Source organism: Lagopus muta, chromosome 6 (assembly GCF_023343835.1).
Source record: "Lagopus muta isolate bLagMut1 chromosome 6, bLagMut1 primary, whole genome shotgun sequence".
NCBI lineage: Eukaryota > Metazoa > Chordata > Aves > Galliformes > Phasianidae > Lagopus > Lagopus muta.
This window is the reverse complement of record NC_064438.1, coordinates 12,572,387-12,599,792: the sequence shown is the minus strand read 5'-3', so window position 1 is coordinate 12,599,792 and position 27,406 is coordinate 12,572,387. Positions and strand designations below refer to the sequence as shown.

Below are 27,406 nucleotides of genomic sequence, written 5' to 3'. Positions count from 1 at the left end.
CACATAATAAGCTAGGCTGACGTCAGTGTGGCAGGAATGTGAGTCACTACTGAACTTGGACCAGTTTTAGAGGAAAAATGGGAATGATAAACTGTACCTCAGCATTTGATAAAAATGATGCTGCCCACCTGCCTTACCTTCTACTGCAATAAGGCCATCCCTTAAAAATAAGCTTTGCCAGAAGTACCATTCTTTAAGTGCACTACTTATATGTGCTAGAACTACTAAAAAAAATATTATTTGGTAGAATAGCATTACTTAAGCCAAATAGCAATCCTTGCCAGGCACAGCAGCTCTCTTAGCAGATAACACAGAAAGATATCAGTCTTCTTTCTGCTTCCCAATCAGTTCCAGAATATGCCAAATAGTTCCAGGTATCTCATCAGCAGCTGCCTGATATCATGTCCTTTACAATGACATAGAGTCAGGAGAGGGGAAAAAACAAAACTAAGGCAGAAGAACTGAACAGAAAGCAGCGTGTCGTTAGGTGGTTGGTATTGCAAGATTGCATGCAACTTCTACTGAGTATTTCAAACTAGTTAACTTAATTTCTGCTGAAGTTGAAGGACTTAACTGATCTTTCTGCTATCATTCAAGAAACAAATCAAAATGACTTCACTAGTCTTGTTATGTAGGAAATCAGAGATTGGAAACTAAGCAAAACAAAAAATTGTCTTTTCGGTATTTTAACAGGTTAACCTGTAACATTCCTGATAGAAACAAAACCACTGAAAATGACCAAAAAACTTTGCTAGCTGTGATGTTTGAAATGGGCCTGCTAAGGAAAATGCCAAACTTCATGTGGAAGTTCAATGGGCAAGTGTGGAAGCAGGACAGTAAGTATGAGGTTATTGCATCTGATGATTGTATCCACACTTAGGATATCCTGTCCTGTGAACTTCAGAACTCAATGCTGAAACTGGAGATACAGAGCGGAAGGCTCCATTCTTCATTGATCACAGGTAAATCAATGTAAGCTTCTTCAGGTGGTAAGTAAATCAAATGTGTTAGAGCAGTATTTGAGCTACGAAATTCATAGAGCTAAAGTGCAAATCCCCTAAGCCTTGAGCCCGCGTTGTACCCTGAAAAAGCAAAACTGCCTTGTTTGATTTGTAAAGTGCTTGCTGATTTGTGCCTTTTTTTTTTGGCTGTTCCTCTCCCCTTTCTTAGAGGTTACAGTTCAATTCATCAGCAAACCTGAGAATACCCAAAGGAAGAATGGAAAATCCTGTCTGGAGTATGTGCTGATTTTGGAAGATGTCACTCTGAAAGAGATGAGGAATTGATGGGTGATTGAAAGATTTCAAGTACACTAGGAATCATGAAGGGAAGAGAGCAGAGCTTATCATAATGTTGATGAGCCAGTGACTCAGGAACTTGTATAGGCATTGCTGTGTGAGGCAGTGAACCTAACGACTGCTACAGCAGCTCCATTGTAACTGGGAAGGTATGTATGATTGGTCCAAGGAAGGAAAAGAAACGGTAGCAGCCTTTGTACTGTTCTTCATTGTAGAGCAGTAGTGTTGCTTTGTTATAACAGCCACAAAACTGATTTGAGATAATGCTGATCTGAAGTCTATTTATCGTTTAATGTGGAATAAGCCATTAGTCTGTGCTTTGTTTTGGTATTATGAAGATAATAATTAAGGACGTCCCTTTGCTGTAGAGTTAGAAGCATAAAGCAGTAAATCTTCCATCTAAGTCCTTGTTCATACCACCTGAAGCAGCCTAGTAAAGTATAGTGGTTTTTATTTTAACCAGGATTGTCATAATGAATTCTTGTTCTTTAAGGTGACCCATGGGATGTTTGAATGCTAAGGAGAAGGGGCACAACATGAGACTCTTGGTGTAGTAAATATTTAATATCGTGTTTATATTTTTAATTAATTTTGCAGTAGCATCATTGATACTATAAACTTGTACCTAAGATCTATATAGAAAGACACAAGGCTGCTGGGAGGTGAATGTTGGCAAAAATCTTTGTGCTCTCATCATGGGCTGGAGAAGAATTTCAAAGTTCTTCCTCACAGAGTGGATTTTAGTAGCTTTTAGTATCTGTGGTAACTTCTGTTTATTGTGGACAAGCTTTGAGTATGCCCAGATGCCTTCCATGAGAAGCATATCATTTAAGACCATTTTAAAACAAAGTCATTGGAAAGAGGAAATAATCATATTAGCATATCCTTTGCAGGTGCAAGAACAACAGAATATTTAGTTGGTAAGATGGTATGAAGGAAACCCCAGGCACCAAGAGGAGCTCAGCTGTGAGGTCAGGCAGATTTTAGGCGGTTTGCTGCCCACCCTGACATCTGTTTCTGAGTCTGGTTTGTCTCTAATAGCTTTGCATTTTCTGCATGAGATGATATCCCACAAACCCTGGTTTGACTTGATGCACAGACTTGGGTGGAAGTCACCCTATTAGTAGCATTTTGTCCCAAAACAGGACAGATGAAAGGAGCAGTTTCCCAATGGCAGCCCTTAGCTTTCCAGGCATGCAGCCTTATGAGGAGTCCATGGCCAAGGTTGAGATTGGCTGGCAGTGAGCATGGAAACCCCAACTTTTGGAGGATAGGTACCAGTCCTAGAATGCGAATGTGGCAGTGTAGGGACTGTGTGGGGTGGGAGGATTCTCTGACCTTTCCTCCAGTGAAGAAGCTATTTACATGTTATAGGTAACCTGGAAAGCCACGGATGAGCTGCCTCTCCCATGCAGAGGTTCAAAAGGCTCCTACCAGATCCTACACACAACGGAATTGCAGTCTGGTATCTTTTTTATAGGCTCATATTTCCTTATGCAGAGTTCAGGTTCAGATATAAATGTTAGAAATGTTGCAGAAATGTTTATCTGGTTTGAAAGTTCTTTTGGACCAGCTGCGGATCTAGAATAGTGCAAGAGGCTTCTTTTCCGCTTCAGCTTTTGGGTTCCTTGAGCTGCTTTCCCTCTAGTGGAAATACACCCATGAAGACGGATAAAAGCTATATAAGAACAGGCTCTCTTTACCCCCATTTCTTTCCCTGATGCGCAGTTTACCATGCAGAGATAATAGCTTTCATCCTAAGGGTTTTTGACTAAGGAGAAACAGGTGGACAGATCAGACAAGGACTGATCTAATCCTTCCCAGTCTTCCACAATCTCAGTCCTACTAAGTTTCAACTTTAATTCTTCAATTTTTTAAATTTTTCCTTCCTGGTCTCCTGTGAAGGTGCCCATATGATTTCACATTTGTTAACATATTTTCTCACCCTGTAGACACACATTCATTCCCGAAAGGTTGGCTTCTCACCATCCTCTCTTCTCTCTCACTCAGTCTCAGATTTTCAGAGTAATGAGTGAATGTATCCTTTGCATGCTAATACATACCCTTCATTACATGCCATGCAGCTTTTCTAGGCAAATACATAGATCACCGCCCACGGAATTCATTCTGTCCATAAATCACAGAACACTGTGCCAGATAAGGTCTTGGAAATCCTGATTTCTTGGTCATCTTAGAGCAGGAAATTCTGAGGTTCAGGGACAGGGTCAGAGAAGGTGTTTGTTGCAATGGGTGTTGTTTTATGCCTCAACCTTCTTGTCAGATTATAGCCATGAAAGGAATCTGGGTACTGTAGTAGGAAGCAAACTCATCAACAGTTTAAAAGAGGAGCATGAAGAGAGGCATATGCTCAGCCAAGGGGACAGGGGACAAAGCAAGAGTTGACACTGCAGGTATCTAAGCCATCTCCTTACTATTGTTAACACTAACACTTGCAGAATCTGTGCTTCATCAGGTCCCTTCAGCTGGGGCTGTACCATTTTTAGGCTTATCTGTCTGTGTGAGCAAAACTTTTCTGCTCCATTGTCTCCATACCAAGGGGAGAAAATTGAACAGTCATACCAACTGATTTTAAGTGAAAAATACAGGTTTCCATGTTTATGAATCTGTGATGGAGAATTTTGGCCTTAACCTTTACTTGAAACGTTGTCACAAGCAACGAGAAAAACACCTTTTCTGAAATTATACATAATGTAAATATGTGTATTACTCAGCTCTTGGCAGCCAGATGGCGCCAGATGGACTTTCAGAATGATCTGCAGCATGGAAAAGAGCCTCTTCTCCAAATAAAGGCGGGATGGATGGATACCGCTGCCAAGACAGTGGGACAAACGGAGCAGTAAGGATGCTGTGGCTGCAGCATCAAATATAGATTTATAGAACCTGTGTGCAGTAAAAACACATCCACAGCAAAGCCTTGGTACAGGGAATGATTTTCCTGCTGTCAGAAATATTGACTGTATTTTTATGACTATTTTAGCAGGTTGTCCTTTGTAATCGTATACCTGACAAAAGGAAAAACACAAATATTTAGGAACTTGGTTATTTTTCTTTATTGTGCACAGGACATCCTTATCATTTTCCCATATAGCTCTAACAACTGGAATGTTTTGTTTACAAGTAGTAAACTTTGATTCCAGCATCTTTCTTGTGATTACGGCTTATCCAAATGGGGTCTTAGGAAAGAATAGCACAAAGGGTTTCCTCTTTTGCCCTCAAAACTTGAAAACTGCCTGGAAATAAATCTCAAGGACCTAGAGAACTGCGGAGCACTTGGCAATTGCTATTTCTTAGAACTCCCTCCTTTTCTGCTGAGCTGAACAACTGAAGGAAATCAGCCAGGTTTCTTGTTCAAGAAACAGAACTAAATTGCCTGAATCAAAACACACTGAAGATTTTTCATGTCCTTCAAAGTTTTCATGAAATATGGGATTCTTATATTAAAAAAAAAAAAAAAAAAAAAAAAAGCCATCAAGGAGTATTACAAGGGGCCCAACTTTGGACTACCTTTGGGAACTAACAGACACAGGAAAAATGGTAGGGTGTATTTGCAGCTGCAGCTTTCAATTGTTTTCTTTTCAGATTCTCCTGTTACTGAAGCTTTTAGCTGCACATAGTGTAACTATGAAGAATGAGCATACTGAAAGTGCCTTTTAAGCCATAGGCATTGTGTGAAGTCATGTTTCTGAGATGGTGTTAAATGGCAGAGAAAGAGGTGATGGAGAAAACCAGTGACTGTGTTACAAGCAAACACTGTGCAAGAGAAGACAATGGAGCTGTTAATGCTGAATCTCAGAAAATAACTGGCTCAGATTTGGACAGTCTTTACCTCAGCATTGTTGGTAGGGCCTCATATTAATCATTTTATAGCAGGCATGTCACTAGTAGACATGCTGGGCTGCAAACACTAATTCAGAATTTCTCTTAAAAAACAAAAACAAACAAAACAAAAACAAACAAACAAACAAACAAAACCCTTGCAGTGGTTTCTTGAGTGATTCAAGTCCAATTTTGCTGTAATCAATAGAACTACCTTGATTTACACTGTGGAAGGATATGACCCTCTAAGTAAAGGCCCTCCATGTCATTCTAGTCAGCTGTTCACACTGCAAACAATCCAAAATCTCCACAGGGGAAAGCAGAGTTCCTGGAACACACAGAGAATATGCACTGTAATGAAATGGAAAGCACCCAAAGGCAATGGAGGAAAACTGGTAACTTGCTTCACATCAAGAGGAGAATGGCTAGGGAAAATACCTTGGATCAAAGTAGGGGTGGTAGAAAGTAACTTTGGTGTGGAGAAGGTGGAAAAAAGAAAAGCATACCAATTCAACTCTGAGGGCTTCAGTATCCCCTGGAAACAGAAGAACAGAAATTATTGCCAGATGACCTATTGGGTAAGCATGTGAAGATCTTAGACCAGCTGTTTTTAATGTAGTTTCAATGTCCTGCTTCCCGTCGTTTTTGTCCTCTTCCTTCTTGCCAGTTCCCAAAGGAACGGTGTCCTCATGCTTCAGGGACAAATGAGAAGGACCAGAGCTTAGAAACTGTTTTGTGCTTGGACTAAAACCAGGACCAAACAAATAGCAATCCTTTCACTACCAGTGCTTGCAGACTCATAAACCCCTCAACTGGCCATGAAAGAGGACTGACTAACACTCTCTTCTAGTGTCAGTTACATAAGCTTAGTAGAATATGGCAGAAATGAAGTGTCTTTGTCTGGAAAATATTGTGGAGGAGGAGAGAAGATAATTTAAAAGGGAATGCTTAAAAACATTTTGTTTTGCAGCCAAGAAAGAAAATATATCAGCCAAAACCTAAGTTAGTTAGAAAATTCTACTGAACTATGTTCTGGGACTTATAGTTTGGGTACCTCCTGTGCTTGTTTTCCATTATGTACTGGGATCCCTAGAGAAGCTGTGCGTCCTGCCATTTGTAGCTCTCTTTTTCCCAGGATCAAAGTGTATCACAGAAGACAGTGTAGACAGTGGGTCTGGCCTGTTGAAGCATTTCAGAAGTAAAATTTCCAAACTGAAGTAATATATGTCAGTTCTCACCTAAAGTGTTGCAATTTTCCATTTTTATCCAAACTTCTTATGGATTAAGGAAAGTGTTTCTGTGCAGCTCTGTAGCATACTGCAGAAAGAGCTCATTTTTGGAATAAATGCAAGCATTTAAATGTTTCAACCTTTGAAGTGATAAAGGGAAGTAGCTGGCAAAGTAAGAAGCTGTAAAAAAAAAAACCAACACCACACTGGAGCCATGAATCAAGTAAACATGCAAGTTATCCTTGACTTCTTGCTGTGGGTACATGTATACGTGTGCACACATACATGCACACAATTGGAAATCCATGAATTCTGTTTGTACTGTGCTAAACTGATTTTTTTTCTCTGTGTGGAGTCTGTTGAACAGGTGTCTCAGCATTAAGGACTAAATGTCAGGAAAGAAGCTGTCACCACCACCAGAAACTCCTCAGTCCAGATTGGAGGTTCCCCAGAGCTAGGCTATGTCACAGAAAGAAGGAAAAAGAAGGTAACAATCTTTGTGTCCTAGGCTGCAAAGATCCAGTCCAAAGTCAGATCAGGATTATTTGTATGTTTTATACAGCCACATTAAAAGCAAAGTAGGCTTTGAATAAAAAGCTGAATACTATTGATTGATCAAGGATTGATCTAGCAAGATGTATATTTTGACGTGCTGTTCAAAGTGAGATCCGCTTTTCAACCCTCAAAGACATCTGGGGTAGCACAGCAGAACACCCAGCATGTCAGAAAGTCACCCATGGATTTGGTTGTCTAATTTCAAGCACTCGTGTTTTGTATTTCCCCCTACTTAATTTGACTGCCTTTTCCTGACTTAGACCAGAAATGAATTAAGCAAGTGACTGATTGCGTTGTATCCATCAGATAGCAACCATATGATCAGTGCTTAGTACAGCTTGCATAACACATGGGAATGTTCCTGTCAGCAGCAGCATTTGACTAACAAGACTTTTGCTTTTCCTTTTCTGCTAATATTTTAGCTCTTGGATTCTTTCCTCTGTCTCAGTCAACATGTTGCATTTCCATGCTAATTAAGTTACAATCAATCACACTATCCAAAAATATCCCCTTTGAAATACCAACATTACTCGTGGTATGTGATGGAAGCAGTTTTTACAGAAAATTATTCAGTTCCCTGAAACTTTTGCTTTTTTAAATGGAACAGAGGTTTAACCTTGCTCAAAGGCTGGACTGTGAGAGGATTGGCCACTCTGCTGAATTTCTTACTTGAATGGGAAGTCCTGCTAAAGTCAGTGGGGGCAAAATAATGAATATAGTTTTCCTCATAATGTAAGATTACACCAAGATATAGTTCATAATTTAATGATAAGCACTGTAGTGGCAAATTATGCCTCTTCTTCATATTACATTGAAAGGAATTCTGCTTCCTTCTTCTGGACCTTAGTGAAAGATGTGAAAGTGGACTACTGGAAATGTGAAATCTAGATTTAATTAAGGGGCTCACTTAACCCCTAAGTTTATGCTGTTCTCCAGGTGTCTGTGAGCTGACAATACCTCTTGGTTCATGTCAGTCCAAAAGCAATTTAGAAAACTAGTAGCCAGGTAGATTCACTATCAGGGGTAATTAGAGTTGTGTAATTACAACATTTGTCTTTCCAGGTACCTGAAGCAAATGATACAGTGCATGTTCAGCCATGCAGAGCCTAGATTTCCCAGCACAGCTTTAACCACTTGTTGCAAAGGATCCCATCAGTGTCTGTCTTCAACTATTTAACATCCAGTTTTCCTGAACATGTGTGCTATGACAAGATCTATGCGTTTATAACCAAATTCTGAAGCAGTGTGGCAAACTTCATCCTGACTCAGTGTAAGAATTGCATTGTGTTTGCAGTTTACTTAATGAAGGCCTTAATACTACTGTCTGTAAGTGTAATTACAAGTGCCTGAAAGTGTGATTCACTTAAAATGTGTAACTATTAAGATAAGAATATAAGAAGGAATTCTCACCAGGAACAGCTGTGTGTATGCAAAAATCAAACAGATCAACGTGATAGAGATGCTCTAAGGTGGAGATAACTTTAACACTTGATGTTTATGTACAGTTTGCCTAATGTATGACAAAGAAAATATTTTTTGGTGACATTTCTAACATCACTATGCTGCTTTCATCAGTTGCCCATCACCTTTTTTAAAAGTTGTGGGATTTGTTCTTTTTCTCCCTTAAGACTGGATTTGTAGTAGGAAAAGTTTGTGCCTAATTTTGGACTGATTGAAATCACAAACTCTAAAGAACTGTGGTGCTTCACAGATGCTGAACTGGGCAAATTTTACTTTGTTATGTAGAATTCTTACTTTATTTGACTGTGTAACTAAAGCACTTGAAAAACAGAAGTTTGTCAGAGGCCACCAATAAATGGCTTTAACTATCAGTAGTTAAACTATCAGTATGAAAGTGGTCCTCTGTTAGTGCACATAATTTAGGGGGGAAAATAAACAACTCCTGAAATGTAAAAGCTAATATAACAACAGCAACAAAAGAAAAAAAAAGGAAAGAAAGAAAAAAGAGAATTCTATGCTCAAAGAGCCTTGAGGTTAAATAGTTACTCAAAAGGAAAAGTGTTCTGGTTCCTTTACATCAGAAGACAACACAAAAACAGTTTAAAGCCTGAAGCCATGATTCTTCTATTTGACTACTCGCATTATTCTGCATTAAGCCTAGGAGAATATGTTCTACCCAAATGCACCATATTCCTTATGACCCTTTATGCTCATAAGAGTGTTCTCTAAAAGCCATTAGTATTAAGGTTGGCACAGCATGCTGCACTTGGACTGTACTTGGGCTGCAAATTGACTTGGGCTAGGAGGATGGTCTTAGTTATTTTTGTTTATTTTTTAATGCATTTTGTCTGAGATTGTCAAAGGAGAACAGGAATTTGGACTATTCGTTTGATTCAAAACATGCAGATAATTTTTAATATCACACCCTTCACTCTTTTTATTTAGTATGGCAATCTAACTCGACAGCTATGAGGTAAATGAGCTACAAGGTAGACTAATGAGCAAAAAGCACGATCTGCATTTTCAAAAGTGACTGTTAATTTGAGTACTATAGTCTTTGGCACATACATTTGAAGAACATGAACAGAATTTTGAAAGCCAGTCAATGAATTCATTTGTCCAAGCAGTCCAGATAGTGCCAAACCATTTGACTCAAAACTGTAAGAGGGATTTTTAATAAAAGAATAGACATACAGCTCTCAAAACCATACAGGACTTTACAGGAAATGTGTTTACACACACCCATCTGTCAGTTAGGAAGAGACAGAAGTGATGCATAGAATTTTAATGCATAGATACCTCTCCCAGGCACTCATGGAAATGAGTGGTGGTCAGTGCTCACAGAAGATGCCTTTTCCAGAATGATTTCAGTTGGGCCCTTTGCAAACATTGTGAGGACTTTACACTTAAATGGCCTGCCTCAGGACAGGGTTTATATGTGTTTACGTTTATTTTAGAAACTGCATTGTCTCAGTGGACAGAATTTGCTGTGTTTATCAAGGTTCCTTTTATTCTAAAACCTTGCAGATTTGACATCTTGAAAAAAGAACAGTTCTATCTTCACATATGCAAACATAGACCTGCCAGTAAAGTAGTATGTCACAGTTCTCCTTCTGTCACAGAGCCTGCAGAAGTCCTGACAGTCCTCCACCTGGTGGACTTTTACAGCTCCAGCATTTTCTCAGCCTGGCAGGAACCAAACAAGGAAGCTGTGCCATCAGGATACATACTAGAGGATATCAGCAGAGAACACCAAGGATGGACCAAGTGCACCAAGATCCCTGTCTGTAGTACCACTTAACACTGCAGGAGGCTTGCAGGACAGACATACCCTTCCAAGCTGCGAGTGAAGCCGGTGTGGAAAAAGCAATGGAGTTACAGGTAAGACTTGCAATATCCATCTAGCTGGAATTCCCATCTCTTACTGATCCTTTCTTCTTAAATATACATAATTTTTTAAAGGGTGATCAAATTCATGTTGCACGAAGGAATGTTTAGTATCAGAACTCTACTACTTCTTGCTGTGTTTTTAGAGGTGCTGGGAGAAAATAGAGGCCAGCACAAGCTGTGCAGTTCTTTAGTCAAATTAAAGGATTCTGCCATCCTTCTGGCTAGTCCTGAGTTGTTCCCTGAACAGGTATCTTAGGTGCAATCATAGCTGTTACTTCCACCACTGATGTTTCTCACGTATTTCGTTACACAAGTCTAGGTTGGAATATTTTCTGATTTCCATCAAGGATGCTGTAGTCTGAGTGTGGGTGAGGTGGGTAAGTATTATAGCAAATAAACTGTCGTAATTATGAAATGCTTGTTTCAAATACAGTGGTACTGAGACAGAATTACAGTTCTTTCAGGTGGCTGGTTTGAATGAGATGAGCAATCAGGTGACAGCAAGCCAAAGTTTAAATAACATTGTCAGAGGTCATGCTTCAAAGATACTAATCAAGTCTTGAGAATTAAAGTATTATGTCATGCTAAGAAATCCCTAGCCAGCTCATTATTCAAGGTAGGAAATTACTTAAATCATCATTGTTTAGGATTTAGGAGTTCTTGATGATGAATTGTGTAATTAGACTTTTTATTCCTAAGATACTCTCAGGTGACAGAGCATGATGCTGACTGCCCTAAGCAGCAGTAAGTCATGTTATGCAGCACTGATTTCTGCAGAGTAGATGGATGTTCAGGCTTGACTGAGGGAAATCTCAGAAGATGACGCAGTGACCAATAATAAACATCGTTGTTTCTACTCTCAGTCTTCACTTTGGAACTACATAACCAATCTGTGCTTTGATACCATATTTCCAAACACAGGAACACCAAAAAATCCCAGAGCCAATGCAGGCTCCAGATAAACTTCTCTGGTATAGAATGGCAATGTGCAGCACTGTAATGAAAAATAGAAGTCATACTAGAAACAGACATAGAAAATTGTTTGTGGCAAAGAGGATGGGCATCAATAAGGCATTAGATCTGCCTCTTCTTTTTCTTTGCTCTTATTCAATTTTACATGAACTATTATTAAATGTTCCCATGTTTGCCCTTTCTCACCTGAAATTGGTGAACAGGTGCTCGTCACTAAGCTGTTGATTGCTGAGGTATTATTGCTTTTTTTCACGTGGCCTGGGTATTAGGAAAATAGCTGGCATTGCTCCTCTTAACCAACTTCAACACTAGTTGTAGAAAGTTTCTTCCTTCAGTCTCCATTGTTCACTTCTTCATGCTTGACTCAGCAGACTGAAGAATGACTTCTTTTTCCGATGCAGTCTCTCATTATTTTAATTTTTTAATTTTTTCTCTTTCTGTCTTGTTTTTCTTCTATCCTTCATAGGTTTGACCTGACTGTGAGGCTGAAGAGCCACATGGTGGTTTGTGCTGGAACAGCACAGTGCATTCATACATTTTTGTCCATACAAACTAGCTTGCTCCTTAGAGAAAATTTCATTACTGTAATGATCTGGTGGGGATGAGAAGTTTAGAGATCTTTGCATTGTATTTTATACATTGCCTCTTCAGAGTGCTTTTTAAAACTAGCAACCATATTTTTTCATCAGGAAGGAGTTATATACGGCAAGCTGCTATCAGGTTCCTCAAGCCAGAAGAAATCAAGGAGAAAGTGCTTTAATTAAACACACAAAGACTCTGGAAGGGAGGAGCTGAAGTGAAATAATTTTGCCCCAGAAAAGAACACAGGGATGGTTCCAAACAGGAGAAATCAATACTTAAATCTGCAAAATAATTCTTAGATTTCCTCTGATCAATCACTAATCTCAGCTGGCTTGAGAAAGTCCCAAGAAACTGTGATACTAAAATAGAATTACACCCAGGATGAAGAAGAGAACTAGCAGACACATTATGATATCCTGAAAAATGATATCAGTACTGCCACACAGTTCACACAGCCACAGAAAAGTCTACAGCAGTAAGTACACCATCACAGGCCTGCTCCCAGCAGGGAAATACTTTTTCTGAGTCATTGCCCACAATAACACTGGGGACATTGACCCTCTGGATTCAAAGAAGCTGTGGTACATCTCCAAAGACAAAGGTAAGCATAAAAATTCATGTTAGTGCTGAGGAAAAAGGGTGCTTTTGTACACTAGACTGCAGAGTAACGTCAGGCTTCCTCTTTGGCTTTGACCATATCACTAACTTGTTCTCCACCTCAGCTCCCCACCTAGGCAGTGAGCACAGGAATTCCTTTTTTGCTGTTCCATCTATTTGATAGCAATTTTCTCAGCTCCAAGCTGCCTTCAACAATATGCACGTGTAGGACATTGTGTAGCAGATTCTATAGATGTTGATTAAAATTTAAGATAGTAGAGCCTGTCCGAAGCTTATAGCTTATCATGTCTTGATGAAACAGACTACTGGCTTTACAAATTATTGTCTGGTAGTGTATTTCCCATCCAAGTGGGATTTGTTTCCTAAATGAGAAGGATTCATTCAGAAAAACCAATCTGTCATGTTTAGGAGATTGCATGACAGTCTTGTTGGGCAAGAAACAATAGAAGTCCCTGGAAGTACATGAGGTGTGCTTTTAGCACTCTCACGGGTACTGTGTCAGGTAAATGTGTTTTCCTTTGTTCAGTTGTTCTCTGCTCAGGCCTTATCAGTAATAAGGATATCTCATCAGCAGTAGTCCCAGGCAAAACTGAACAGGCCCCAGTTCATGAAATCAAAACAATAAATGATCTTTCTGCCTGGGCTGGGGGAAAGCAGAATGTAGTTACTTGGATTTGTGAGATCCAAGCCCAATTTTTCAGTCTGGCTTATTAATGCATATATTTTGTTTATTATTAAAACAGAAATATAAAACAAGGAAACTATATATTAATATATATTACCAGGCTATGCATATATTTCTTCAGAAGCTATCCACATGCTTCTACTGGTCTTCTAATTCCATCAAGAGCAGTGGGAATTACATTAAAGAAATAGAATAAGTAATACACTAAAATAAGTAATTGGGTATCAGAGTGCTTATTTTTATTTAATGATCAGGCTTTCTTGATCCATGTCACTAAACCATAGGTATGTTTCTTCTGTTATATGCACTCCTGTGAAGGAACATATCCAGTTTGGTGGTTGTAGTCATTTTCTTGTGCAGAAGTGCTGTATGCCTGGGTCTTGTTCTAGGCCTGAACAACTTAGGAAACTTCTGCGTATGTAACCAAGCATAAAGGGTAGTGAATGGAGATTGTGTCTTTAGGGTACATTCCCTTGGTAACAACCTGCTTGTCTTCAGGCAGGACAGCAGGACACAAGCAGATGTGAACTGATCTCCTATTCTTCATTCTAAATGGCAAGCCGTTGGTTTTATTTGCAGAAGCTTGAGACATGGTAGAAAAATCTCTGAGGAATAAGGAAGAAATAGAGTTGTTTCCCAAGAATGGGGTCTACTAGGAGAATTTTACCCTACGGTGCTATATTTAGGATGCAGGGAACTTACCTGATGGGGCCTCATTCTAATGCAAAAGAAGATAATAAAGACTTCAGAAAATGTATTTAGATACAGGCTGAAAATAGATGTACAATGGACAATGGAAATTAAATTGCATATGCAGATCCCCATGATTCCCCCTAGAGCATTCTGTTGACTATTAATGCCTCAGAGCAATATCCCTTCCTTTCCAAGATCACCTGGTTTGGTTTATAATTGGGTGTAATTTAATCGTGCATTTCTAAAGCACCATGGGAGCCAAATATCCCAAAGCACTTTACAACTTAATGGCATTAACAAGAGAAAGCATCAATATATCCCCATGGAGCAAAAACCTGATACCTTATTTACAGACCGAGAAGCACAAAAATTAATTGCTTGCCTACTATTGCATATTGGCTTGATGGGAGACTGAGGTTTCTGAGTCTTCCTTCTCTTGTTTTTCATTCTGTATTTGTTTACATGGGGAATAGATACATTGGTCCAATGCTGAGGGTAATGTAGTATATTGTTCATTCTTCCTCCCTGAGTGGGGAAAGAAGACCCAGGGCATGAACTGTCATATCCAAGCTCTTTGGATTTGCACTTACGCAGGAGAAGACTCCCTGTCCTGACGGTGCTGGCCACATGTATGTGTATGTTTGCATATCTGTGTGCAACAGACAGTGTGGTATAAAGCGGTCCACAGCATCTCTATTTCCTTAGCATGGTGTTTTGATCTCAAGATGAAGGAGTGTCCCAGCAAGGACTAGCATTGTGCTTCTCACCAACAAACCATAGCAGGAGTCACAGCAACAACTGCATCGTGAACTGCGCTTCCACTAACAACCCCCATGCAGGAGTTACCCCATACAAGGGCAATATTAGTATCACGTGTTGCAACAGGTGGCATCTGCCTGCTTACGATCCTAACAACCTACAGCTGTAAGATGGCCATAAGTAAGTCAGATCCACAGCTGCTGTGCTTCAGATTGTGTAACTAACAGTAGATTTTATGTATCTAAGTATAGTTTTGCTATTTTTCAAGGCAAATGTTCTAACTGTGACTGGCAGTGCACTTCTTTGGATCATTTTGGCTCTTTTGCTTGCACATAAAGTAAGCAATTGCCCAGTTCTGCAGATAAAGGTCCATGGACCACAGTGTTTCTAAGAACTTCAGATCAAAAGCAGCCTGTCTCTGGCGTTGTCTTCCTCTGAAATCATTAAGATTTGCCTTCAGTTGTTTGAAAACAGTATTAGATTCCATAAAATGGCATGTTTGGGCTAGCAGTCTCAAATATCCCCAGCTGACTCAAAAGCAAATATGGCCTTTTCTCAGTCCCTGACCAGCCTTATCCTACACATTTCCAAGCAGTCCAAGCTCTAACAACAGCTTTCTGCTTTTTTCACAAATACTAAAGACTGCACTGGTTAAATCTTCTCATCCTGTGAAATGCCAGCATTTTGCCAACGTTTGCCAACATTTTTACCAGTAAAAATTTCCAAGGCAAAAAGTTTAAAAAAAATAAATAAGTTAAAAAATCAGACACTGATATCCTCCCTTCACTTCCCTGCTTTTCTTCATGCCAGAAATTCCCACCCAGTGAACTTTAAGTCAAGTTGTAACACAGCAGCAGTGTTCCAGTTAGCTCAGACTGGCCACATGCAACTGAGCATTTACAGGTGCGTGGGGTGATGTTTTACTAACAGTAATGCACAAGCCACACACAGTTTCCCCGTGTCATGATGCTCAAACTTGCAGCTTGCAGACTGTTCTGTTCCAGCCATGCCTGGAAACTACTGTATCCTCTGAGTTTCAGCAGCCCCTGTTATGCTCACCCAACTTATGATTAACCAGGGATCAAGGTTAAACACTGGAGAGCAAGAAATCTCCATCCTTTTGTCTGCCATGAAACTCTTTCTCCCATTTTCCTTTCTAGAGAAAAGGCCCTTGTGCCTCTGGACCTTGTTGTTATTCTTTACAGGGAATAAGAGAGAGACACTGCCAGACACAGCTTGAAATGAAACTGATACAGCACCAATAATGACAAGCTATATTTGGAAAGATCTTTTAGGGTTATTTTTGTCTGTGATCACTGCTTCTGGACTGCCTGCTGGCAACTGCTGAGGCCCCACACTGGAGGGTTCCATCTCTCTGCCAGTGGGGAAGTAGCTCGGTGTGGGTCAGTGGAGGGAAAAAAGGATGTTTGCGTGCTGTGTTTCCTGCTCTGATTTTCAAGTGCTCATTTGTCTGTTTGTGTAGGATATATATGACACTTTTTTCACTGAAGCCACTACGCACCTATAACACCAAAAGCAGTTCTTTGCTCTTTTTTAGGATGCTCCCGTATTACTGGGTCTTATGCTTCCCAGGTTCACTGATGCACTCCTCCCTGAAGCCACAGCTTCAAGCCACATCCTACAGCTGGAGGACAGTTTCCTAGTTCCCAAAAGCAGTGGAATCTCTCCATGGCCTGGCATCACTATCAGCCAAGCTGATGCAAAGAGAACTTTGGCAGTGCTGTTCACTGATGCTAAGGAAAGACAGGCAGATTCGAGGGGCAGAACAGCTTTCTATACCTTTAGAGATCTGATTGCTTGAAAGGACAAACCTGCCTCCCCACACAAATCTTGTTGTGGTAAAAAACTGTTACAATAGTAACACGCCTCTCCAAAGCTATGCAAAGCAACCTGTTTGTAAGCGGTAGCTGTGGAGCAAGGCTTGCAAAAGCACTGTGTGGGTGAGGTGCTAATTTATATTTGGATTTTTAAATGGCCCTTTGGGTGGGGGTGGGTGGGGGGGAAGCTGATAGATCAGATGCTGTAATATCTTATTTCCAGAACCTCCTGAGACTGCTCCTTGTCCTCCTTGACTTACCTGGGCAGAGCCTTGGGAGAGTCTCTGACCTGCTAGGGGTTTGTGCAGCTGAGTGAGGTGGGAAGAGCAGATGTCAGAATAAGAAATAGTGGACTGAAAAGCTGTCTTCAGAAGAGGAGGATTTCACTTAAAATTTAACTTAATTGTAGGTTTATTTCAGAACAGCAGAACTCTATTCTTACTGATTTTCATTCTGGAAGAGTGGTTCTTACTGCCTGCGGCTGGCTGCTGTCAGCTGGAGGACAGCATTACTTGCTGTGGGTACTTCAGCTGTGAAAGCAGCTGTTAGACTGGGAGCTCCTTCAGACCATGAGGGCATTTTTTAGGGGTTTCAATAGTCTTTATGTAGAGACAGGTTGGCCCAAAACTGAAGGGAGTAAGGAATGATCTAAGAGATGTGCAAATGGGTTCCAGACACCTGTGCTGGAATCTCTGCTGCTGATTTCTCTGCCGATTCCACAGGAGCTAAACCTCTGTTTGTCTCCTCTCTTCTGTAGACTTTTCCATCTCTTTTCTTTACAGAGCTTGCATTCTTCTGCTTAGTCATATTTTCAGTTTTAGCCTTTTTCACTGTATCTGCAAAAACAGTGCATTGCTCCACCTCTGTGGCACAGAGCAGCAGCATCTTACAGATCTGAAGGGGTGAATCTCATTTTCTACGGCACAGTGCTAAGGTCACAATGTCTATTAGACAAAGTGACTTTCTCAGAACAGTGTTGAACTGAACAAAGGGAAATGAGAATGAAAATGAGATTTTCCAGAACTCGAAGTATCACTTTCTATGAAAGTGGCAATCAGTTGTTTTTGAAAGTTGTTACCACTTGTTTAGGAAAGCTTTTAAATAGTTCTATGAAGCCACATCGCTAGTGCTTTGTGAGACTTCCACTCCAAATGTAGGGTTGGATGTGGTGATTGCAGCACTTCTCACTTTCTCTTTTCTTAAGAGAAACATGATAAAACTCTCTAGGACACAGTGACAGAAAGTTTGCAGAAGTCTAAACACAGGATGTAATTAGTAGAACCTGCTCTGCTTGGTTCTACTAGCATGCAGAACACATTGCTGTGGGCTGCATCGTTTGTTTTTGCTTGTGTGGCTCAAGATGTAGGTGTGCTTGGCTTCTCTAAAGGTCAGTTAAACTAAGTGGTAGAGAGTGGGGCTCCTGATCAGCAGGGCCAATTCTGATGTTTCCGTGTTTCTTCCCTCTAAAGTGGTTTCAGGCAAAACAAAAACAAAAAAAAAGAAAGATGTCATTTCTAATACATTTCTGCTAGTGAATCTTAACAGTAATAAAAGGTGCCAAATACTGCTGTTTTCCCTTCTACTTATCAGTCTGCTTCACTGGTCAATGAGAATTTTGCTTCTGAGTTCAGGAGGAGAGCTGGATTCTGTCTCCTTATTTGCCATGTCCCCAGATAGCTCAGCAGGACCTCTGTGATGATGGAAGCTTCATTATGTCAGGCTGTGTATAAACATACCATAACTAATAAATCTGAAGTACTTAAGACCTTAACATTCCAAAAAAGTGAATGCAGTCTGCAGCTTTGCAAGTCAGCATGTGAAAGAGCTGGTTGCATAAGGCAAACCCGAGATCCAGAAAGGTCCAGTAACCTCTTTGCTGGTGGGTAGGACTAAAGAATTATAACATGTCAGAACCACTGAAGGATTGACATAGTCAGATAAATTTTTATATATATATATATATATATATATATATATATATATATATATATATATTAGTTGGCTCTTTTAGTTTATAGTGATTTTTTCCTGGAGCTTTTCAGGTATAAAAGCTTAATGTGACCAGCCACATTCACATGCTTAGTCCAAGAATACTTTGTCACCTTTGTTCCACCTGCAGCAAGGAAGAAAGTGTGTGGGTACAGAACGCTTCCCCCATGATGCTTCTAAGGTTTTGAAACGAATTGTAAGAGACAGAGAAGTAGGAAAGAAACACCTGATTTTCCTCGCTTCCCTTTGGGCTGCTTTGAAACTTGGTAGTGGTTCTGCCTAATATGATTCATTCTCACATCGGGAATCACTGCACTGAAAAGGGGACAGTGGAAGAATCTATGTTAAGCCTGCGAGCAGATCCATTTAATGGACTGGGGGCGCTTGCTCTGCATTTCTAGGCTATAGATCCTTGAAACCTGTTCCACTGATGACAGATGGCCTGGTTCAGGATTAATGAAACCAAATATCTGTGCCGCTGCATCAAACACAGCTGAGGAAATGGGCAGATTGGCAGAATCTCAATCAGAGAAAGATGTCCATATTAACCTATTTTTCTCCCCTGGAAATTTCTACTTAGGAGAGGAGAAAAAAGAGAATTGTCCATTTGTGTGGGACTTCTGGATAACCTTGGTGAGCAAACTTCTCAGATAATCATTAGCAGCAAGCTGCCTTCTCCCTGGAAGTGTGGACAAATGACCATTGTAGGGGGGACTGGCTGTTGCAGCAAGGAGCCAGTGTCCTTCGGGGCTCTGCACCCCAGGACACTTGGGACGTGCTGTAACACCAGCCAGTTGCCATCAGCACAGTGGTGCCTCACTCATTTGTGCTGGATGTGCTCTATGGGGTGCCTGTAGATGTGTTTCAGGGTTTCTCCAGATGGGAATACTATATCTGGCTGCGACAGCGCCCTTCTGCTTCAGTGCAGCTCTGGGTAGCTTCAGGGCAGAGCTATGCCACTGAGGGACAGAAGTGGCACAGCACTGCCTGCTACAGAGCTTCAGTAGGCTGCTGTCACAGAAGCAGAAAATGAGCAAAGAGCTGTTACATCTGGACAATAAATATACCCAGTAAATTAATATTTTTAATTGCTGTTACACACAGAAGAAATGAGAAAAAAAAATACATTCCAAACAAAGAATCAAAACAGTAAAATCAGCATAAAAATATGTTAAGAAAAGATCCCAGATCAAGTAGCCGTACTGCTTGTGGTGACCTTTACAATCATGGTAAAGAAAGTAAGTGCTGGAGACTTTCACACATGGCAAAATGCTGACTCCTTGGGGAGAGCAGCTGCTTCGGTCACAACTTTCAGCACACTGTCTGGAACGCAGGGAGAGGGGCCGGAGTAAGAGGCTTACATTGTACAAGACATGGACTTAGTATTCAGGACAGACCAGTCACTCCTGTGGTCTCAGCAAGGCAGAACTACTGCTTACCCAATGGCATCTGTGTTCTTGTTTTGGTTTCTGGTTTGTTTGTTGTTGTTGTTGTTATTGGTTGATTGGGTTGGTTCCTTTGTTTTCAAATGTATTCTTCTTTAATAGTTCCTGCTGGCCTGGCCCTGCCCACGCAGTAGGCCTGGAACAAGATGTCCCTGCTGAATTGGGAATGAGATTTGGTCCAGCAGAAGCCTGCAGGAGTGATGTCTAAGTCCATGTGCTTGTACTGACTTGGTGCTCTCATGCAATGGGCTGGATTTGATTTCTTGATTTTTGGCTGTCAGGAAAAGATTTCTTCTATTTCCTGACGTTGTCTGTCCCCACATGGGACCAGTCGTTGCTCCCACTGCAATCTTGGCAGCTTGGTCCCTGCATCCCTCTGACATGAGATTGACTGTGGGAGTCTGCAGTGGGCCTTATGCTTCAGCCTTCCTTTTGAGCCTCATACCACTCCAGTGGCTCATCCTACAGCAGCATAGTGTCACCACAAAAAACAGTACAAGCCACAGAAATTTTGGCATTCCTGCCAACTGGCCACCTTCTTTAATTTGTGATCTATCTAGAGTCGTATATTTTTATTTTTTACAATAAGAGCAAAAATAAAATAACATTAAGAACATTTCCTCCAAACTAAGAAAACTAAAATCCATCATATGCTGTAAAGAAACAATGAAAATTTGCATTGTGTTTGCTTCTGAGTTCATATTAAGATAAGATTTTACTGCAGCTGCTTCAAAATTATGGTCCATTTCACATGTACACAGTTCACATTCCTGGGTAACATCTCACTTCCATTTGTGTTATACAGCAACTAGTGCTACCAGAACCAAGTCATTTCTAGCTGTAGTCCAGATCTGAATCCAGTGAACTGTGGCATTTTTATAGTCATTGAGTACATGGTGATGGTTTAGAGCTGTATTTTTAGATGTCTTTTTGTTCTGGGCCCTCGGATTGATGGCACAAGTGCTTCCTTCACTATAGAACCTGCTACTACTTTGTTTCAGGTTAAAAGGAAATAATTCAAAGAGGATGTGTCGACCTTATTGATTCTATCAAGGCCTTCCCTCTCTGCTGATATTAAAGCCAGTAAACTTAGAATCACAGTATTAAACATCCCTTTTTAAGTTGTATCCTGAAACCTAGCTGACCTTCTGCAGGTTGAACGTTAAACAGAGTGACTTCGTTTTCTGTTCCAATCTTTTCAACAGCCGTTGCAGTCTGTAAGAGCACTGTGTTTTGGCTGGATTAGATTCATTCTAGCTAACAGATAGGGTTGAGACTGGATTGCAAAATTTGGATACACAATTCACATCTAAGAATTTGGTTGAGGCTTTTAGATAAACTAAAATCCATTTGCAAAACTGAGATTAGAGTTCAGACTTTTAAGCTAAAACCTCCACAGAGTTCAAGTGTAGCTGAGCCTATCCTGTTTGACAGTATGAATAAATATGTTTCATTTGCTTTCAGCCTAATGCAAATCAAAAAGGCAGTAACACATTCCATGCTTCTGCAGATGCCTAGAAGTATTTTTATCACTACAGTACATTAATATTTGAGACATATAGCACTTTACATCTTCTGAGTGCTGTATAAGCATTAATCCTTACAGCATTTTTGTGAGGTAGGTAAGTGCTAATACCACAATTTCCAAAATGGGATGAGAACAGACACACAGGTCCTGGTCCTGGCTGTTACAACCTGGCAGAGCGCTGGCCTTCCTACACTCATGCCTACTTACATCAGATGAGGATCTGGCTGCAAAAAAAACTGTGACTTACCCAAGGCCACAGCAGCAGCAAGCATGGATAAAAGGCAGGAGAAGGACCTGGGAGGAACATGATTATGCTACTGTTGAGTAAAAAGTCCATTTGTATACAGAACCCAAGCAGTGAGAACAAGGCACCTGCCACTAAGCTTTGCACTTGCTGTTTGTGTTGATCTGCTTCTTCCAGACCAGCTCCCAACATTAGCATGGCAGTAAGATGAAAACTTACAGGTGTCAGTGTCAAACTATGGCACAAAAAAAACTGGGAAGAATCACTAAGTAGAATCTGCAAAGTTCGTCTATGGAGTTCTAAATATGTATGTAGAAATAAATCTATTCTCTGCATGGTTACAGTATGAAAGTTTCAGCAATCTATTTAAAAGCTAGAGTAATTCTTAAAACAATCAGTCTTACAGTTGCCTCAGTGTGAAGGAGTAAGAAGCCAAGTATTAAGCATGAGTATGTAGGCAGCAGAAGAGTAAAGCTGTTTATATCCTCTGGCTTTGTTCTCCTCAACCTGCCATTTCTAAATTAGCTTCACCCTGTTGACGTCAGTGTAACTTTCACAGCCTGATACGTTATTAGCATTTAAAACCCCACTGCAATAGGAATGCTTCTTCAGCTTCAGTGGGTGTTCTGTGTGAGCAAGGACAAAGGAGGATCTACCACCAGGAAGAGAAGTTCAGCTGAAATGTATTTTCCATATATCCAATTAAAGACCTAAAGATAACTATGATCTAATACAAGAGAACAAGAGGAATTGTACCATGTGCATAGCCTCAAGCAGCTTTAGATGGGAACTGCAGAGGAACCTTTGAGAACAGCATTGTGTAAAGAAACACCTCAGAACTTAAGCCCTGGAGCTGATACTGTTGGGGCCACCAGGCATGCTGCACCATTGGGGTGCTTCACTCCCTCTGTAGTGTCCCTGGGGTGAAGAGTGGGTGTTTCTTAAACACTGCACTCCTGATAAGAAGAATGGCTCAATGCAGTTTTACAGTGCAGAGACGCACAAATGACAGGCAGTGTCACAGACAATCATGTGCTTCCCACTTTCTGTTTGTTCCCTTTCATAATGAAGACTGCCTTTGCTTGGGTTAAGAGAAGAGTTTTAATCCCAAGAAAAGGTATTCAGCAGAATGCGAGCAACTGTTCAGTGTTTCTCAGGGTTTCAGAAACTCTGAAAACTGTGTCAAATGAGTGTCCTCATTTGGCCTCAGGTGGGCCCTTCCTAGCAGGAAGGACACCTTCCAGGAAAATGGTCTCGTTCAAGTAATAAGGATGAAAAGTAGAGAATGCAAAGCAGGAGAGAGATTTTGGAGATTAAGAGCCTTTGCTGGCTCTTAGTCAGGCAGGACTCTTCTGTGCTTTGTAAGCTGAGGGCTCTACCTCATGTTCCTGGGCAAGCCAATGCTGATGCTTCAAAGGCTGCATCTCAGCCAGCCACTGACGGTAAGGGGACAACAGCCCACTTGGGTGACACGTGTTTCTGCCGTCCTAATTAAAGCCATCCACACACCTCTGTATCCAGAAGTTGCACTTCTGACAGCCAGAGAAGAAGAGAGAGCAGGTCTCCAACTTACACTTAAAAGGTCCTTTTTTGCAAGTGTACAGTGCCTGAAAGTGGAGCAGGATGGCAAAGAAAGCCAAGAAGAAGAAGCATGCAGAAATGCAAATCAGCTGTCTTCTGTAAACTGAAGATTGCTCATTTTTAAAGAGAAAGAAAGAGATAATGGTTCGGATTGAAATTCTAACTTTTAAATCAAAGAATCACAGAATGGCTGAGGTTGGAAGAGACTGCTTGAGGTCATCTGGGAAGCTCAGGGTGCAGGGAGTTTCTCTGAAGAACTGCCAGAATAAGGATTGAGTGTACTGAACTGACCCAGACTGAAACATGCTCTGATGTGCTGGAAGAATGGTGGGGTTCACCCCAAATGCTTACATTTTCTCTTGGCAGTCTTCTGCAGAAAGCGATTTGCAAGCAGTTAAGCTTAGTAACAGCAGCTGATATCTGCAAAGAGCTGCACTGCAGGGTTCAAGCTGCGGCCAGGAGATAAGCAATGCTGATGAATGAAGATGTTTTATGGTTCTAAATTCCCTTAGCAGTTTACTCCAGGCAGACCCCAGCACACTGGTGAATAAATACTGACAGTATTACACAACAGCATTAAAGGGAAGAGATTAAACTGGACTGGGCTATTTAGAATTCTTTCCCTCTCAACAACGCAGCTGACCTTTCTGATCTCTCTGAAAAGCAGTAGATGATTCCATGGGGTCAGGATGGTTAACCTAGATTTTTGTAATACTGGTTGCATTGGCGCAGATGCACCAACTGTGGGGAGGCAATGCCTGTTCAACACCCAGTCCCAACACAGAAGGCTGGAGAGGAACAGGAGAGCCACTTAACACCTCTCAGCACCAACAGAAAAGCTAAGGATGTTTCCTCAGCTGCCCCTGACCCCAGCTGCCCTCCTTGGAAAGAGGAATTCCTGCTCTGTTGATGGTGCCAGGGACTCAGTGACAGGCTTTTGCCTGGAATGTTCTGAGCATGCGAGGTATGGCGACCGTGGTGGTTTTCAACCCACGAGGACAATCTGGAAGCTGCCCCTCCTGTTCACTCTGCCATACAAAAGTATGCAAGGGTTTATTAGGACCTGCATGGATTTGGGTCATCCCTTTTTGGCCACAGGTTGAAGATATGCAGGAACCCTTAGAAACTTCCTTTGCAGCTGAATGAGCTTGTTGTGTCTTTAAAACAACTAGGAGAGCATCTCCACCCATAGTAGCAACCTTAGGATGGTCAGAGGGAAAGAGCAGGTTGGAGAGAGATTCAAATGGAAATGTAGCTTGCTGTCAGATGTCCTAAATAAGAGGAGAAAATAAAAGCAGTCGTATTTAGAAAAAAAAAACAAAACAAAACAGGGCAACATCTTTCTCATCTTTTTAAGAGAGTGAAGTCAGAAGTAATCTTGCTTCAGCAGATGGGCAGAAAAACCAAGTAAAGAATTTGGGTCAGAATTAAACAGGCTTTCCTGCATTCCTGCTGTGAGTTCAAGAAGGAAGCGGCAGGCACTTTGAACACAGAGAACTGTGCTTTTCAGGATGCTCTGCTAAAAAAGGGTCTCCAAACACAAGTGCTGCAAAGCTGAACATCTGCCACCAGCTGGCAAAACATGACAACGATCTACAGTCAAAATCAGGGCCCCGACTAACCAGTTCAGACATGGGAAATGCTCACACATTCAGAAAAGGCGCTGCAAGCAGCAGGACAGGAAAGTTTCATGAGTATATGGAATGTTATTTGTTAGAATACTGAGAAAGAAAGCTGTAAATGTTAGATTCCTATCTGCTGTTCCACAGACAAATAGGACACACGTTAGTAACATACACCCTCCAACTCCTGCTACAGAAACCAAAGATCCTCGTGTGCCCATGCTGTCACTGATGGCTGCTGACACTGTGTGATTGTACAAATGTAGCAGAGGAGAATGCACTGGTTTGTCTACCTGGATGACCCTAAAAGCCCACCAAGCTACAATTTCTGCTGCACGTGGCAATGCTGGCAGCTGTCCATAGACCTGCTCTAGAGCTTTGATCAGCAGCTATCGAGGCACACAAGCACTTCATCTCTGTGTACCTCATGCTGGGCTCTCTGCTCGGTGTTTGGCTCTCATTCAGGTTCTGCTAGGGGCTGCCCAACATACTGCTGTTGACTCCAAAGCTCAGCTCTCATCTGAATGTGATGTTTTTACTATAGCTACAGGCTTCCTTTCAGCAGAGGCTCAAATAGCTCCAGTTTGTGTATTGAATTTGTAATGCACAAGAACAGGCTAACTTAAACACTGGTTAAACTCATCTTTACCTATGGCTTTAGCAGAGTCTGTGCCTGTCTGCCTACAATTGAAAGCAAGCCTCCTAGCACAGTGTGTGGCCAAACTTGTCCATTGCACCTCCTATTCCCAGACATTCAGCATCAGTTTCAAGACTAACAAATAAAGTGCAGTAGTACAGCACTTCCAAGGTGGAAAAATTGGATGAGCAGCTACTGCAGGGACAATCTTAAGCTTTCCAACATGGACTCCACACTGAAGTAAGCTATATTCAGAGAAAGCCATTGAAAATAAAGCCCTAAGGGTAATGCTTCAAAGAAGCAAAATCAACATCACCAATATGCCTAGAGAAATGGAGATCTCTCTCAGGGGTGAATGCAGCTACAGCACCTGAGATATAACCCATACTGTTCACAGACTGTTGGCACTCCACCTAGCTCCTCTTTTTGAAGTCCTCTTCATCTCTGCTCTCTACAGCTGACAGTGCAATAAGCATTTGAGCTGCATAGTAAGTAGCCATGATGATAACACGCGAGTAGGGTACGGGAAAGCAGAACTTGTTAACTGCGATGGTCAGATCTGACACCATGAAAAGCATTGCTCCAATGCAGGCCGAGAGCTTGGTCCACGTCCAGAGGTCATTGCACAGCTGCATGCCAGCGACCGCTCGCCAGCCCATGAAGCCAATCAAGGCGATGTAGACAGCTACCAGGTAGGTGAATGGGCCCGAGAGGTAGGAGTACAGGAAGGCGTAACAGGAGCTGGAAATGAGGCCCATCATCAAGCCGGCTTTCAGGTCCAAAGGCTTCATGCCAAAGGCTGAGGAGTACAGGATGTGTGTGATGGCGAACATCAGCAGACCTGGAAAGAGGCATTGACAGTGACTGCAGTCAGTAGCAAAAGAAAACATGGATACATTGGATTTGAAATATACAGAAGCTACTCCAGGTATAGATGTCCTTGTTGTGTTACAACCCTCATTTGATTTAATCAGACACCCCACTGAGCACTTGGGGCCATTTTAATTTAAAAAAGTTTGCACAGATCGACTTTAGCACCAGGTTCCTGCCCTAAGAAAGAGTCTCAGTACTTCTACAGCTGCAGCTGAGAACGACTCTGTTGTGATGCACAACTTTTTGCCAAGAGGCCAGGTAAGCCAAGCTGCTGCAGAAAGAACAAAGCCTGTTTCTCAGATGATTCCTTTACTGCTTTGGACAGAAAGGTGAGGGCAAGGCAGAGCAAAGATAATCCCCTCTAATTATCTATCATCTGAACCATTTCACTCCTAGGTCAAATGGAACAGGAACGTTGGAATCAGAGCCATGTCAGAACAAAATGTGATAAGATAGTGATCCTTCTCAATCTAGATAGAAAATCTAACCATAGTTAGCCCCAAACCCAAAAGAACTCAGGGACTGCATCTGGCTTTAGTCCATTTCTGCTCATAGCTAGGAGAAACCTAAGCAGCTGACATATTTCAGGGACTACACCAATAAGATCTGCCAACAGTGTTATGGTTATTTGCAAGATTCATATGAACCTTAGCTGGAATCAATCAGTGAAAATAAAATGCTGGCTTCCCTTTGAAGTGCAACACGCCTGAGAAATCCCAGATGGAAGGTACCACCCTTGTGTTAATCACTTGCCACTAACCCATTTGACAAAAAATGTCACCATGTTTTGGTAGTAGCCATGTTGCTGGCTACTACTTGCACATAGTAGGCCCCAAACCCATGTTCGGTGCAGCTAAAGGCTGTTCTACTTTACTTGGGCAGGGTTAATTACAGTGCCAGAATGTTTTCATGCAGCTTTAATGTACAGAATGGAGAAAATGATCTGGGAAGCTAAGACCTACAGCAGGACACCTGTTTGCATTTTAAAGCCCAGTGCTGTGGTACAAAGGGGAACTGCTAAATCCTGCTGCTGGCAGATATCTCCTCATCCCAGTACTCTCTGAGGCAGA

At 41.4% G+C, this 27,406-nt stretch overlaps 2 protein-coding genes across 6 annotated transcripts in view; one reads left to right on the top strand and one right to left on the bottom strand.

The window, feature by feature from the left end:
- PTPN5 (protein tyrosine phosphatase non-receptor type 5) overlaps nt 1-16,571 on the top strand; it is a 107,355-nt gene extending 90,784 nt beyond the window's left edge. The window contains exons 16-20 of one of the 2 annotated variants that reach the window (XR_007377607.1): nt 694-836; nt 1,171-1,447; nt 6,720-6,851; nt 7,982-8,189; nt 10,003-16,571. The gene's annotated coding sequence lies outside the window, so the exon portion shown is untranslated. Of the gene's footprint in view, nt 1-693; nt 837-1,170; nt 4,784-6,719; nt 6,852-7,981; nt 8,190-10,002 lie in introns of those variants that run through there. The other variant, XR_007377606.1, reaches the window with a different exon arrangement.
- Nucleotides 16,572-19,470: 2,899 nt separating this feature from the next.
- The window catches only part of TMEM86A (transmembrane protein 86A), a 58,570-nt gene continuing 50,634 nt past the window's right edge, over nt 19,471-27,406 (bottom strand). For all 4 annotated transcript variants that reach the window (XM_048947635.1, XM_048947637.1, XM_048947636.1 and 1 more), the window contains exon 3: nt 19,471-26,304. In XM_048947635.1, coding sequence (XP_048803592.1) covers nt 25,877-26,304 — 428 coding nt within the window. In that variant the 3' untranslated portion in view covers nt 19,471-25,876. The remainder of the gene's footprint in view (nt 26,305-27,406) is intronic.